Source organism: Ylistrum balloti, unplaced genomic scaffold (assembly GCF_031769215.1).
Source record: "Ylistrum balloti isolate Yb309-2 unplaced genomic scaffold, AGI_CSIRO_Ybal_v1 Utg370544, whole genome shotgun sequence".
Taxonomy (NCBI): Eukaryota; Metazoa; Mollusca; class Bivalvia; order Pectinida; family Pectinidae; genus Ylistrum; species Ylistrum balloti.
The window spans coordinates 884,613-899,064 of record NW_026782345.1 but is presented as its reverse complement, the minus strand read 5'-3'; the positions used below and the strand labels follow the sequence as shown (position 1 = coordinate 899,064).

General features: G+C 31.1%; 1 protein-coding gene across 1 annotated transcript in view; it reads right to left on the bottom strand.

Annotated features, from left to right (window-relative positions):
- Positions 1-3,724: 3,724 nt before the first annotated feature.
- The window catches only part of LOC132556088 (G-protein coupled receptor GRL101-like), a 116,520-nt gene continuing 105,792 nt past the window's right edge, over positions 3,725-14,452 (bottom strand). Inside the window, exons 23-26 of the mRNA XM_060220476.1 lie at positions 12,340-12,538; positions 11,274-11,930; positions 5,220-5,394; positions 3,725-3,903 (exon numbers count right to left, since the gene is read on the bottom strand). Coding sequence (XP_060076459.1) covers positions 3,758-3,903; positions 5,220-5,394; positions 11,274-11,930; positions 12,340-12,538 — 1,177 coding nt within the window. The 3' untranslated portion in view covers positions 3,725-3,757. The remainder of the gene's footprint in view (positions 3,904-5,219; positions 5,395-11,273; positions 11,931-12,339; positions 12,539-14,452) is intronic.

The following is a 14,452-nucleotide window of genomic DNA, read 5'->3' as shown; positions in this document are numbered from 1 at the left end:
AGATACATTATACATAGTGACGTACACCGGAGTAACAACAGAGAGTACAAGGAGTATTTGAGTCAAGAATTTATTTAAAAATAAGCTAAAATAAGGTTCTCGGTACCAGTAAACCCATATAGACAAAAGTTGATTATATATATATATATAGTTCTGGGTACCAGTTAACCCATATAGACAAAAGTTAATTATATATATATAGTTCTTGGTACCAGTAAACCCATACATACAAATGTTAATTATATATATATAGTTCTTGGTACCAGTTAACCCATATAGACAAAAGCTGATTATATATATATAGTTCTTGGTACCAGTTAACCTATACATACAAATGTTAATTATATATATATAGTTCTCGGTACCAGTTAACCCATATAGACAAAAGTTAATTATATATATATAGTTCTTGGTACCAGTTAACCCATACATACAAATGTTAATTATATATATATAGTTCTCGGTACCAGTTAACCCATATAGACAAAAGTTAATTATATATATATAGTTCTTGGTACCAGTTAACCCATATAGACAAAAGTTAATTATATATATATAGTTCTTGGTACCAGTTAAACCATATAGACAAAAGTTAATTATATATATATAGTTCTTGGTACCAGTTAACCCATATAGACAAAAGTTAATTATATATATATAGTTCTTGGTACCAGTTAACCCATACATACAAATGTTAATTATATATATATAGTTCTCGGTACCAGTTAACCCATACATACAAATGTTAATTATATATATATAGTTCTCGGTACCAGTTAACCCATATAGACAAAAGTTAATTATATATATATAGTTCTTGGTACCAGTTAACCCATATAGACAAAAGTTAATTATATATATATAGTTCTTGGTACCAGTTAATCCATATAGACAAAAGTTAATTATATATATATAGTTCTTGGTACCAGTTAACCCATATAGACAAAAGTTAATTATATATATATAGTTCCTGGTACCAGTTAACCCATACATACAAATGTTAATTATATATATATAGTTCTCGGTACCAGTTAACCCATACATACAAATGTTAATTATATATATATAGTTCTTGGTACCAGTTAACCCATATAGACAAAAGTTAATTATATATATATAGTTCTTGGTACCAGTTAACCCATATAGACAAAAGTTAATTATATATATATAGTTCTTGGTACCAGTTAACCCATATAGACAAAAGTTAATTATATATATATAGTTCTTGGTACCAGTTAACCCATACATACAAATGTTAATTATATATATATATAGTTCTCGGTACCAGTTAACCCATATAGACAAAAGTTAATTATATATATATAGTTCCTGGTACCAGTAAACCCATACATACAAATGTTAATTATATATATATAGTTCTCGGTACCAGTTAACCCATATAGACAAAAGTTAATTATATATATATAGTTCTTGGTACCAGTTAACCCATACATACAAATGTTAATTATATATATATAGTTCTCGGTACCAGTTAACCCATATAGACAAAAGTTAATTATATATATATAGTTCTTGGTACCAGTTAACCCATATAGACAAAAGTTAATTATATATATATAGTTCCTGGTACCAGTTAACCCATACATACAAATGTTAATTATATATATATAGTTCTCGGTACCAGTTAACCCATATAGACAAAAGTTAATTATATATATATAGTTCTTGGTACCAGTTAACCCATATAGACAAAAGTTAATTATATATATATAGTTCTTGGTACCAGTTAACCCATATAGACAAAAGTTAATTATATATATATAGTTCTTGGTACCAGTTAACCCATACATACAAATGTTAATTATATATATATAGTTCTCGGTACCAGTTAACCCATATAGACAAAAGTTAATTATATATATATAGTTCTCGGTACCAGTTAACCCATACATACAAATGTTAATTATATATATATAGTTCTCGGTACCAGTTAACCCATATAGACAAAAGTTAATTATATATATATAGTTCTTGGTACCAGTTAACCCATACATACAAATGTTAATTATATATATATAGTTCTTACCAGTTAACCCATATAGACAAAAGTTAATTATATATATATAGTTCTTGGTACCAGTTAACCCATACATACAAATGTTAATTATATATATATAGTTCAGTTAACCCATATAGACAAAAGTTAATTATATATATATAGTTCTTGGTACCAGTTAACCCATATAGACAAAAGCTGATTATATATATATAGTTCTTGGTACCAGTTAACCCATATAGACAAAAGTTAATTATATATATATAGTTCTCGGTACCAGTTAACCCATATAGACAAAAGTTGATCATATATATATAGTTCTTGGTACCAGTTAACCCATACATACAAAAGTTAATTATATATATATAGTTCTTGGTACTAGTTAACTCATATATAATTATATATATATAGTTCTTGGTACCAGTTAACCCATATAGACAAAAGTTAATTATATATATATAGTTCTTGGTACCAGTTAACCCATACATACAAATGTTAATTATATATATATAGTTCTCGGTACCAGTTAACCCATACATACAAATGTTAATTATATATATATACCAGTTAACCCATACATACAAATGTTAATTATATATATATAGTTCTTGGTACCAGTTAACCCATATAGACAAAAGTTGATCATATATATATAGTTCTTGGTACTAGTTAACCCATATAGACAAAAGTTAATTATATATATATAGTTCTTGGTACCAGTTAACCCATATAGACAAAAGTTAATTATATATATATAGTTCTCGGTACCAGTTAACCCATATAGACAAAAGTTAATTATATATATATAGTTCTTGGTACCAGTTAACCCATACATACAAATGTTAATTATATATATATAGTTCATGGTACCAGTTAACCCATATAGACAAAAGTTGATTATATATATATATTGAAGACATGGATATATTTGAACAAATACATTTTAAATACTGTTGATCGTGACAGGATTGTCACTTTAACAAACGAATGTTCGTTATAATTACCTATTAAAATGAGTACATAAATACATGTAACTGAAAAAAATTGTTAAGGAACAAGTTTAAAAAATCTAAAACAAAAACGGACGGTCCGGAATGCGATAAGTTTAGGCAAGCGCATTGAAGGGGTTGATTACCTCCAAAAGATATTAATCGCACGCAAAGTTTGAAAAAAAAAGTTTGATTTTTTTTCCATTTTGGTGTCCATTAACACAAATATGCTGTAATTCCCAAGTATTGATTATTTGTATCTGAATGCAGAAACAATTTCATATCTAGTTTAAACATTGGTTTATAGGACGTTAATTACAGCAAAACGTGTGTGTAAAAATTGGACAAACATACCAAAACGATGTTCAATACTCTTATATAATACAATTTATTTTACATATCAAGGTATTTGTGTCCATACTTTTCTCACAACAACGCAGATATGTTATTCACATGTATGATATGCACTCAGATAAAAGTAAGGAAATGGCGAACACAATCTTGTATATTTGACGGAAATACAAGCCTGGATTTTGGCCTTTGGTATTTGACGGAAATACACGCCTGGATTTTGGCCTTTGGTATTTGCAAGGTTAGCATGTATAGCACTTTTCCTCAATAAGTCGACTTAACAGTTAACACCCATTTCATGTTTCAGAACAAAAAAATGAATTTAAACACTTGAATATCTTTAACAAAATAAAAAAACACAGTTATAACTGTACACCAGATTAACTTCCATCTAGACTGCTTACATTCTTGAAGAGGCGGATTTCTCATGAACGCACGCGCTATGGTTCGTGTTTAAAGTGTAGGATTTCTTCAGACCCCGTAATCTTGTCAACTCCATCTGTCTATACATGGAATTTCGTCCCCAATTGTTCGAGAATCTATCGTCTGAAACAGAGATGACACAGTGTTATAGTTTTGTATGAAAATACAAAAAATATGTTCTAGGGGTACAAAGAGCGAAAGTGATTGTAACCCCTGTAGTATCGAGGATGGTTCCTGGGGTAGAGAGAGTGAAAGTGATCGTAACCCCTGTAGTATCGAGGATGGTTCTAGGGGTACAGAGAGCGAAAGTGATTGTAACCCCTGGAGTGTCGAGAATGGTTCCAGGGGTACAGAGAGCGAAAGTGATTGTAACCCCTAGGAGTATCGAGTATGGTTCCAAGGGTACAGAGAGTGAAAGTGATTGTAACCCCTGGAGTATCGAGGATGGTTCTAGGGGTACAGAGGGTGAAAGTGATTGTAACCCCTGGGAATATCGAGGATGACGCATATATAAAACTTTGACCCCATCATTTCAAAATTTTGGTGAGTGTGCTAAGTTATAAATGATTTTTGTGATATAATACCGAATTTTCGGATTGTAAAGGAAAACAATAAACTTTATATATAAGGTACAAGTCTGATTACAAGAGTATGTGAACACACAAGGAAGTCTAAAGCGCAACAGGTGATGTCAGAAACAAATAGGAGTTCACACCTAAAATTGAGTACTAAGTTAATGACTAGCCTCTGGCTTCCCTATGAATATCACATATTTTTCACGAGTATGGCAATATTTATTTTTCTATGAGTGTGAAGCACAAATGAAAAATACAGATATATTCTGTACGAATATTCACATTCTAATACATCGTAAATAATAGTTAGATCCGGATTTAGCCACGCTAGTTCACAGCTGAAATTATTAAAACAAATAATCAAAAATGTACTTTTAGATGAAATCCAGGTGATAGTGATTGACATGGTTTACATTACTAGACTGATTTTCAAAGCGATTTTTCCAAAATTAAGACGTCACAGTAAAGTTTTGCGTCACAAAAGACAAGCGTTCGGCTGAGACAAAAGACAGACAGACAGACAGACATAAACACACTCACACCCACACACGCACGCACGCACGCACGCACACACACACACACACACGCACACATACGCACAAACAAACACATACACACATTAACACACACACAACCTTACACACACACACACATCTAGATAACTAATGACAAAGTGAAGTATCTCCAGACAATAAATATGATATTGAAGCTTATGAGTTCGACGTAAGACAATGTGCTTACTCGATTTACCTCTGTAAGTACTAAATCCAAGTCACCTCAAGACGCATTCCAATTTACCACACTCCTTAGGAATCAACGTCCAGCTTTGTAAAGTAAAGCAGTTATGTGTTCGTATGCATTTACCTATAAACGAATGTTTCGTCTCAGATGATCGAAAAGATCCAGTGGTGAAAGACTTCCGAAACCGGGACGCCCCTTTTCGGAAGTTTCTCATAAACGGTGCTGTAGAAATTGTGTATAAAACTGGATTGATGGCGGAGTTTAAAGGGAGGACAAACACGGCAATCCATGCGTAAACCTACAAAAAAATATCACAAAATAAATCAGAGTATACAAAATGTATCGGAGTATAAACAAAATGTATCTGAGTATACGGAGTATAAACAAAATGTATCTGAGTATACAAAATGCATCAGAGTATATACAAAATGTATCTGAGTATACAAAATGTATCTGAGTATATAAAATGTACCGGAGTATAAACAAAATGTATCTGAGTATACAAAATGTATCTGAGTATACAAAATGTATCTGAGTTGATACAAAATGTATCTGAGTCTAGAAAATGTATCGGAGTATATACAAAATGTATCTGACTATATACAAAATGTATATGAGTATATACAAAATGTATCGGAGTATACAAAATGTACCTGAGTTGACACAAAATGTATCTGAGTTTATACAAAATGTATCGGAGTATATACAAAATGTATCGGAGTATATACAAAATGTATATGAGTATATACAAAATGTATCGGAGTATACAAAATGTATCTATAGTATGACACAAAATGTATCTGAGTATATATAAAATGTATCGGAGTATATATATATATACAAAATGTATCTGATATATGCAAAATGTATCAGTAGTATATACAAAATGTATCTAAGTATATATATATACAAAATGTATATGAGTATAAAAATGTATCTGAGTATATACAAAATGTATCGGAGTAGACAAAATGTATCAAAGTATATACAAAATGTATCTGAGTATAAAAAATGTATAGGAGTATATACAAAATGTATCTGAGTATATACAAAATGTATATGAGTAGATACAAAATGTATCTGTAGTATGTACACAAAATGTATCGGAGTATATACAAAATGTATCGGAGTATATAAAATGTATATATACAAAATATATCTGAGTATATACAAAATGTATCTAAGTCTACAAAATGTATCGAAGTAGACTAATTGTATCGGAGTATATACAAAATGTATCGGAGTATATATATATATACAAAATGTATCTGATTATACAAAATGTATCTGAGTATATACAAAATGTATCGGAGTATATACAAAATGTATCTAAGTATAGAAAATGTATATACAAAATGTATATGAGTATATACAAAATGTATCGGAGTATATACAAAATGTATATGTATCGGTATATACAAAATGTATCTGAGTATATACAAAATGTATCAAAATATATCTGAGTATATACAAAATGTTGATACAAAATGTATCGAAGTAGTAATAGTATATACAAAATGTATCGGAGTATATATATATATACAAAATGTATCTGATATACAAAATATCAGTAACAAAATGTATCGGAGTATATACAAAATGTATCTGAGTATATACAAAATGTATCGGAGTATATATATATATACAAAATGTATCTGATTATACAAAATGTATCTGAGTATATACAAAATGTATGTGTATCGGAGTATATACAAAATGTATCTATATACAAAATGTATATACAAAATGTATCGGAGTATACAAAATGTATCAAAATGTATCGGAGTATATACAAAATGTATCGGAGTATATACAAAATGTATATGAGTATATACAAAATGTATCGGAGTATACAAAATGTACCTGAGTTGACACAAAATGTACCTGAGTTTATACAAAATATATCTGAGTATATACAAAATGTATCTAAGTCTACAAAATGTATCGAAGTAGACTAATTGTATCGGAGTATATACAAAATGTATCGGAGTATATATATATATACAAAATGTATCGGAGTGTATACAAAATGTATCAGAGTATACAAAATGTATCTAATTTATACAAAATGTATCGGAGTATATACAAAATGTATATGAGTATATACAAAATGTATCTGAGTATACAAAATATATCGGAGTAGACAAAATGTATCGGAGTATATAGAAAATGTATCGGAGTATAAACAAAATGTATCGGAGTATATACAAAATATATCTGAGTATATACAAAATGTATCTGAGTCTACAAAATGCATCAGAGTAGACTAATTGTATCGTAGTATATACAAAATGTATCGGAGTATATACAAAATGTATCGGAGTATACAAAATGTATCTGAGTATACAAAATGTATACAAAATGTATCGGAGTATATACAAAATGTATTGGAGTATAGAAAATGTATCTAAATTATACAAAATGTATCGGAGTATATACAAAATGTATATGAGTATACAAAATGTATCTGAGTATACAAAATGTATCTGAGTATATACAAAATGTATCGGAGTATATACAAAATGTATCGGAGTATACAAAATGTATCTGAGTATAAAAAATGTATCTGAGTATACAAAATGTATCTGAGTATATACAAAATGTATATGAGTATATACAAAATGTATCTGAGTATATATATATACAAAATGTATCTGAGTTTATACAAAATGTATCGGAGTATATACAAAATGTATCGGAGTATATACAAAATGTATCTGAGTTTATACAAAATATATCTGAGTATATACAAAATGTATCTAAGTCTACAAAATGTATCGGAGTAGACTAATTGTATCGGTGTATATACAAAATGTATCGGAGTATATATATATACAAAATGTATCTGAGTATACAAAATGTATCGGAGTGTATACAAAATGTATCGGAGTATACAAAATGTATCTGATATACAAAATATATCAAGACAAAATGTATCGGAGTATATAGAAAATGTATACAAAATGTATCGGAGTATATACAAAATATATCTGAGTATATACAAAATGTATCTGAGTCTACAAAATGCATCAGAGTAGACTAATTGTATCGTAGTATATACAAAATGTATCGGAGTATATACAAAATGTATCGGAGTATACAAAATGTACAAAGTATGACACAAAATGTATCTGAGTATACAAAATATATCTGAGTATATACAAAATGTAAATGAGTCTACAAAATGCATCAGAGTAGACTAATTGTATCGGAGTATATACAAAATATATCGGAGTATATACAAAATGTATCCGAGTATATACAAAATGTATCCGAGTATATACAAAATGTATCGGAGTATACAAAATGTATCTGAGTTGACACAAAATGTATCTGAGTATATACAAAATGTATCGGAGTATACAAAATGTAAACGAGTATATACAAAATGTATCGGAGTATATACAAAATGTATCGGAGTATATACAAAATTCTGAGTATACAAAATGTATCTGACTATATACAAAATGTATCGGAGTATATACAAAATGTATATCAAAATGTAGTATATACAAAATATATCGGAGTATATACAAAATGTATCGGAGTATATACAAAATGTATCTGAGTATATACAAAATGTATCTGAGTAGACAAAATGTATCCGAGTACATACAAAATATATCGGAGTATATACAAAATGTATCGGAGTATATACAAAATATTTCGGAGTAGACAAAATGTATCCGAGTATATACAAAATGTATCGGAGTATATACAAAATGTATTGGAGTATATACAAAATGTATCGGACTATATACAAAATGTATCGGAGTAGACAAAATGTATCCAAGTATATACAAAATGTATCTGAGTATACAAAATGTATCGGAGTATATACAAAATGTATCGGAGTATATACAAAATATATCGAAGTATATACAAAATGTATCTGAGGATATACAAAATGTATCGGAGTATACAAAATGTATCGGAGTATATACAAAATGTATCGGAGTATATACGAAATGTATCGGAGTAGACAAAATGTATCCGAGTATATACAAAATATATCGGAGTATATACAAAATGTATCTGAGTATATACAAAATGTATCGGAGTAGACAAAATGCAATGAGTTTGTTTGGTGTCCCGGATGCCATTTCTATGTGTGCTAGATTACAATAGAGAGGTGAATATATGTTATTTCGTAGGGATACAGATCAGTTTTCAAGCAAGTACTTCCTTTTATGATTTTCAACTCAATGTCAGTTTACGAATTCTTTTTTCCGTATGTTGATTTTTTCTTAGTAAACTTACCATTGTTTTCCTTTCATCACGATGAAGGATAGATATTGTCTTGTACATAAGTCAATACAAACATATCTGATGCAAACGTTATTCTCGTGTTTTCTAAGACATTGTAGAAATGATTACAATATAACATAGGAAATACTTCAAAATGGTGAGCACCTTTTTATATCGAGCGCTTTATTATATTGTGTATGTGGTTATTCAACTCCAACAAACTGCCCATACGATCAAATTTAAACGGAAGTGTGGCTGGAACTGCAGTACCCTCATTACACTTACCGCAGCACGCAATGAAAACTGCCGACCCGTTGAATGGATTAAAATTATTTTGACCGACAAAATATCGTTTCAAGCTTTCATGTGGAAATAAAATCATACTAAAAGTCTTAAATAATTCATATGGATTTAACAAATATATGGATTCTGTAAGATATATATTCTTTCGATAACTGTTTGAAATTAATTATAATCAAGTATTTGAATGTTTATAAATTTTAAAGCAAACACTTAGAAGGCACAATGATAAGATACTATTAGTGGTGAGGGTTTTTTTTGTTGTTTTTTTCATCAGAAAAATGCAGTTTATGTAATATATTGTGACATTTGAATTTCATTTAAACATATACATTTATATTGATTTTCTTATCTTAATTACAATGTAGCAAAGAGAAAAGAAAACGGTGGTAGAGAACATTCTGATGTTAATAAAGGAAACTTGTAAACATATAAGCACCGCCTTTACAAATCCAACTAAAACAATATTGTCTTTTATCATATTTTAACTACAAAATCCTTTCTTTTTTTTAAAGCAAAGATGATAGAAAGTCCTCTCTGCAGTATCTGTAACTCTAAAAGGGAAACTCTTGCGCATTTATTTTAAAGATCTTTTTTATCAATTGTTATAGCCTAGATATGTTGTCAAAGACTTTATTAATACATTTACTGTTACCATTGAAACCGATGACCCTCATCACAAATTTCAGTTTTTTCTGGGTAAATACTCTGACAAGGTAATTGCTCAAAGCCGTTTACACTTATCAGGCTAGTAGTATCTTTTGCTATGGGGGAAGTTCACCATTTAAATACTTTTTCTGTTACCATGGAAACAGAAATGCCAAATTACAAAGTTCAGTATTTTCAGACCAGTTCTCTCAAACCATTCAAGGAAATTACCCGTTACTCAAATCTTTGTACAGGCATCAAACTAGTACTCCAGCAGAAGTTCTCAATTTCAAAACTTTGTATGGAATAATTAGAAATAACAAATAGAAATTAAACTTGTTGTAATATTAACACACACACACACACACACACACACACACACACACACCCACACACACACACACACACACACACACACACACACACACACATATATATATATATATATGTTTGTGTGCCTTTCTTTTAAACAGCTGGGCGCAGGGAAAATGCCTTTCGTTTTGTACTTCTTTGTCTGCCTTCATGGTGTATGATTATAAGTGCATGACTTACTTACATATGGAAACCTTATTATTTCAACTTACAAAATCATGCTTTTTGTAAGCACGCGAAGGGTCTAACTTTGGGAATAAAGTTGAATCCCTTCGGGGAATCGAACCCCGGACGGTTTGGTGAAAGACAAGTGTGTTACAATTGTACCACCAAACAACCGCCTGTTCACGATGTTACATTGTTTTCTAGAAGAAGAATATGTGATGATGAAGATGATGATGATGATGATGATGATGATGATGATGATGATGATGATATATTGATACATTTATATGTGCCAGTGGTTTGTTAAAATCTTGTGAAATATACAATTTTAAAAACACGTTTCAGTGCAGACATGGTTAGGCTGTTCAAAAAGCGCATCTTGTTGACCAACTTGGCTCGCTCTTAGGCAGTGCCTATTTCATACTAATTTATTTATTTATTTACCTGAGGTGGTACTCTGGCATCTGCTAACGATGCAAATCCCAGGAGTATGATAGGTATCCAGCAGCAAAAGTCGGACATCACTATTAAAGTCATCCTTTTCGCCATGGAATGGTCGGATTTAGCTTTGGACTTTCTAACAGCGGTAGTGGTTTTCTTGGCTACCATGAACATCCATAGATATGATATAAATATAACAAGAAAAGAAATAAAATTTAGAACAAGGAAAACAAAAACTGAATATTCCCATCCTCTCGGTTTCTCTGGAGTGATGTGTAACGCAAGACACACGGCCGAGCGACCGTAAAAGTTTGAGAAGTAATCCCATCCCATTAAGGGTGCAGCAGACAACACGAGAACCAACAGCCATAAACATGGCATCACTATCAAAGCCTCTCGCAGACCAAGACGTTTCATCTTAAGCGGAAACAGGATGCAGATGAGACGATCTAAAGTAATAACCGTTAGGGTAAAGACGGAAAGTTCGCTGGAAAATGTGGAGATGAATCCTGCGAACATACAAAGATCGCTTTGTCGCCATGATTTGTCGTAGACTGAGTATCTACCGCGATAGTAGGTATCGACCACAGCTATAATCAACAGGTACACACCCATGAAGAAGTCTCCCAACGCCAAGTTGCTGATCAAAAACGAGTGCACCTGGAAGTAACAAAACCAACATCCATTTGTGCAAGTCGTGTGTGTAATACTTATAACTTTTCAACATTTCAAAATAATGTATGGTTATTTCATTTTTTTAAAGATTAAACACAATACATGCATAATCTACAGTAACAAAGGATTACAAGTATATTTTATAAATAACATCAAGTATTTTGAAAAAAAAATGAGTGATAGACCATTGTGGTCCATTAACATTAAAGACGGATTTGCAAACCAGAAAATATCACCATTTAAAGCAGATATAGATTGGCTACACTAAAGCCACATAATGATTGGTCATTCAAATGAATATAAATTTCAAATGTGATATTCAGCAATGATTTTTGCGTTGTTCTGTATACATATAATGTTGGTCTCAAACGATCAATTTTATTTCATAACTTACTTTTCCAACTCTAAAGTCCCGGACTCTCCAGAAAAAAACTAGTCCGTTACCAAGAAATGCGATAGTGCCCAGAATCCATATACTTATTCTGAGGAAATAATTGGACATAAGATCCTCACAGGACGAAAACTCATCCGCCTCAGGATAGCAATTCTCCACAGACTTCGCCACACAGCAAAAGTGGAATTCGTCAAAATATCTGTCGAACAACAGAAAGGAAAATGTTCTTACTGAAAGGTGTCTGGATCCTGGATAATTCAGGGAGTACGATCACTTTCGCTTTCTGAGTCCCTGGAACATGGCAGGCCAAAATTGAAGGTAAAAGTGAAGTAATTTGATTGCTCCCAGGAGAAAAAGAACCTGACCAATCACAGGCTGATACCGTCATTTTGAAGATTACAATGAAGACACCCAATTTCAAAGCCTATACAGTATACCGTTATGTGACCTCGAGATTCGTTTGTTGTATATAAAAGGGTCGAACTAGATGTCCCGTCTTGTCCACAAGGTGTCGCATATGGAACCTTCAGTTTTGCCTTGACGTAAACTCTTTTAAAACATTTAACAAATATTTGAAATCAAGTTTTATACAAGTTTTTGTTTTACTCTTCTAGATTACCTAGTCTTATTCTCTTATTTCTTTCAAGGGTAAATCTACCTGTGTTCGTGGATAGGCCTGGATTAACACAATCGGAGTATTTTCCTGGTTTTTGTTTGATTTTCTATCATACATCGTTTGATTAAGATTATTATTTTCTAATGATTAAATAACAGAAATTACGAAGAGGTAGGCAATAGAAACCTCTACATAATGTTTTTTTACACAGCCGTTATGAGAATCGGCCTGTGGCATGATAAGGCTAGGACATTCAGTACAAAATGTTTTATTCAACATTACAAATATCGTGCGAAGGGATGGCGCTCATATTGTATCATAAACCTGTGTGAAATATGCTAATATTGTGTTAATATAACTTGATGTGGAAAGTTCATAATCTTTCATACCATTAAACACAAAGCGTTCTATAAAACTACTATATGTATATCACATTGGTAGATGGTCGAGGTGTGTATACACATGACTTTCAAATCCTCTATCCAAGGATTTATGTTTAAGAAATTATCAATGAAATTGTGTTAATTGCATAAAAATTATAGAATGTTCAAAGCTGGAAAATAAATAACTAAATGCATCAATATAGAAAGATGAAATAAATAATACTTTTGATATATACACTAACAAATTGGAGTTACTCCCCCTCAGCTGCTTAAAGCTAATGTAATACAGATAGTATTATATCCCGTACTTTTGAAAATGGCTTACAAAGCCTGCTGTCCAGTTTTTTTTAAACATTTAAAGAAGTCAATAGAATTAATAGAATAATTGTTGAAGTTGAAAGGTGTAACTACATTTATACCGTTTTCAGTTCAGTTACTGTAAGCTGCGGTTTACAGTAGCTGTTTGATTTCGTGCTTCCTTGATGTGAATACATGTATATCAGATTAACTGTTGCTGGAAAAACTATTCAGATCATACAATGCCTCATTTATGTATGGCTCAGGACGGAAAGGCTCCCAATCAACGTACTTTCCGATACTAGCCATGTATTCTGTATATATTAAGCGCACAATTGATTAATGTTTGACTACTGCTCCACAGTTATTTCCAGCAGGTCTAGGAGTTTATATATTCAGTCGTTTTTCATGTCGATATTGGAACATTTCATTATCCAATTCAAATTTTGTAACTTTCTTGTAAAATGTTTTGATCATAAAGGATAGTTTAAATTTTAAAAACAAGTCAACAGCACTTTCGGATTTCTGATTACTTATGGTTACCGTAGAGCCAACTAAACTACACAATGCATCATACAGCTGTTTACAGGGTCTCATACACATGTTTCCAGGGTCTCATACAGCTGTTTCCAGGGTCTCATACAGCTGTTTATAGGGTCCCATACAACTGTTTCCAGGGTCTCATACAGCTGTTTATAGGATCTCATACAGCTGTTTATAGGGTCCCATACAACTGTTTCCAGGGTCTCATACAGCTGTTTATAGGATCTCATACAGCTGTTTATAGGGTCTCATACAGCTGTTTACAGGGTCTCAT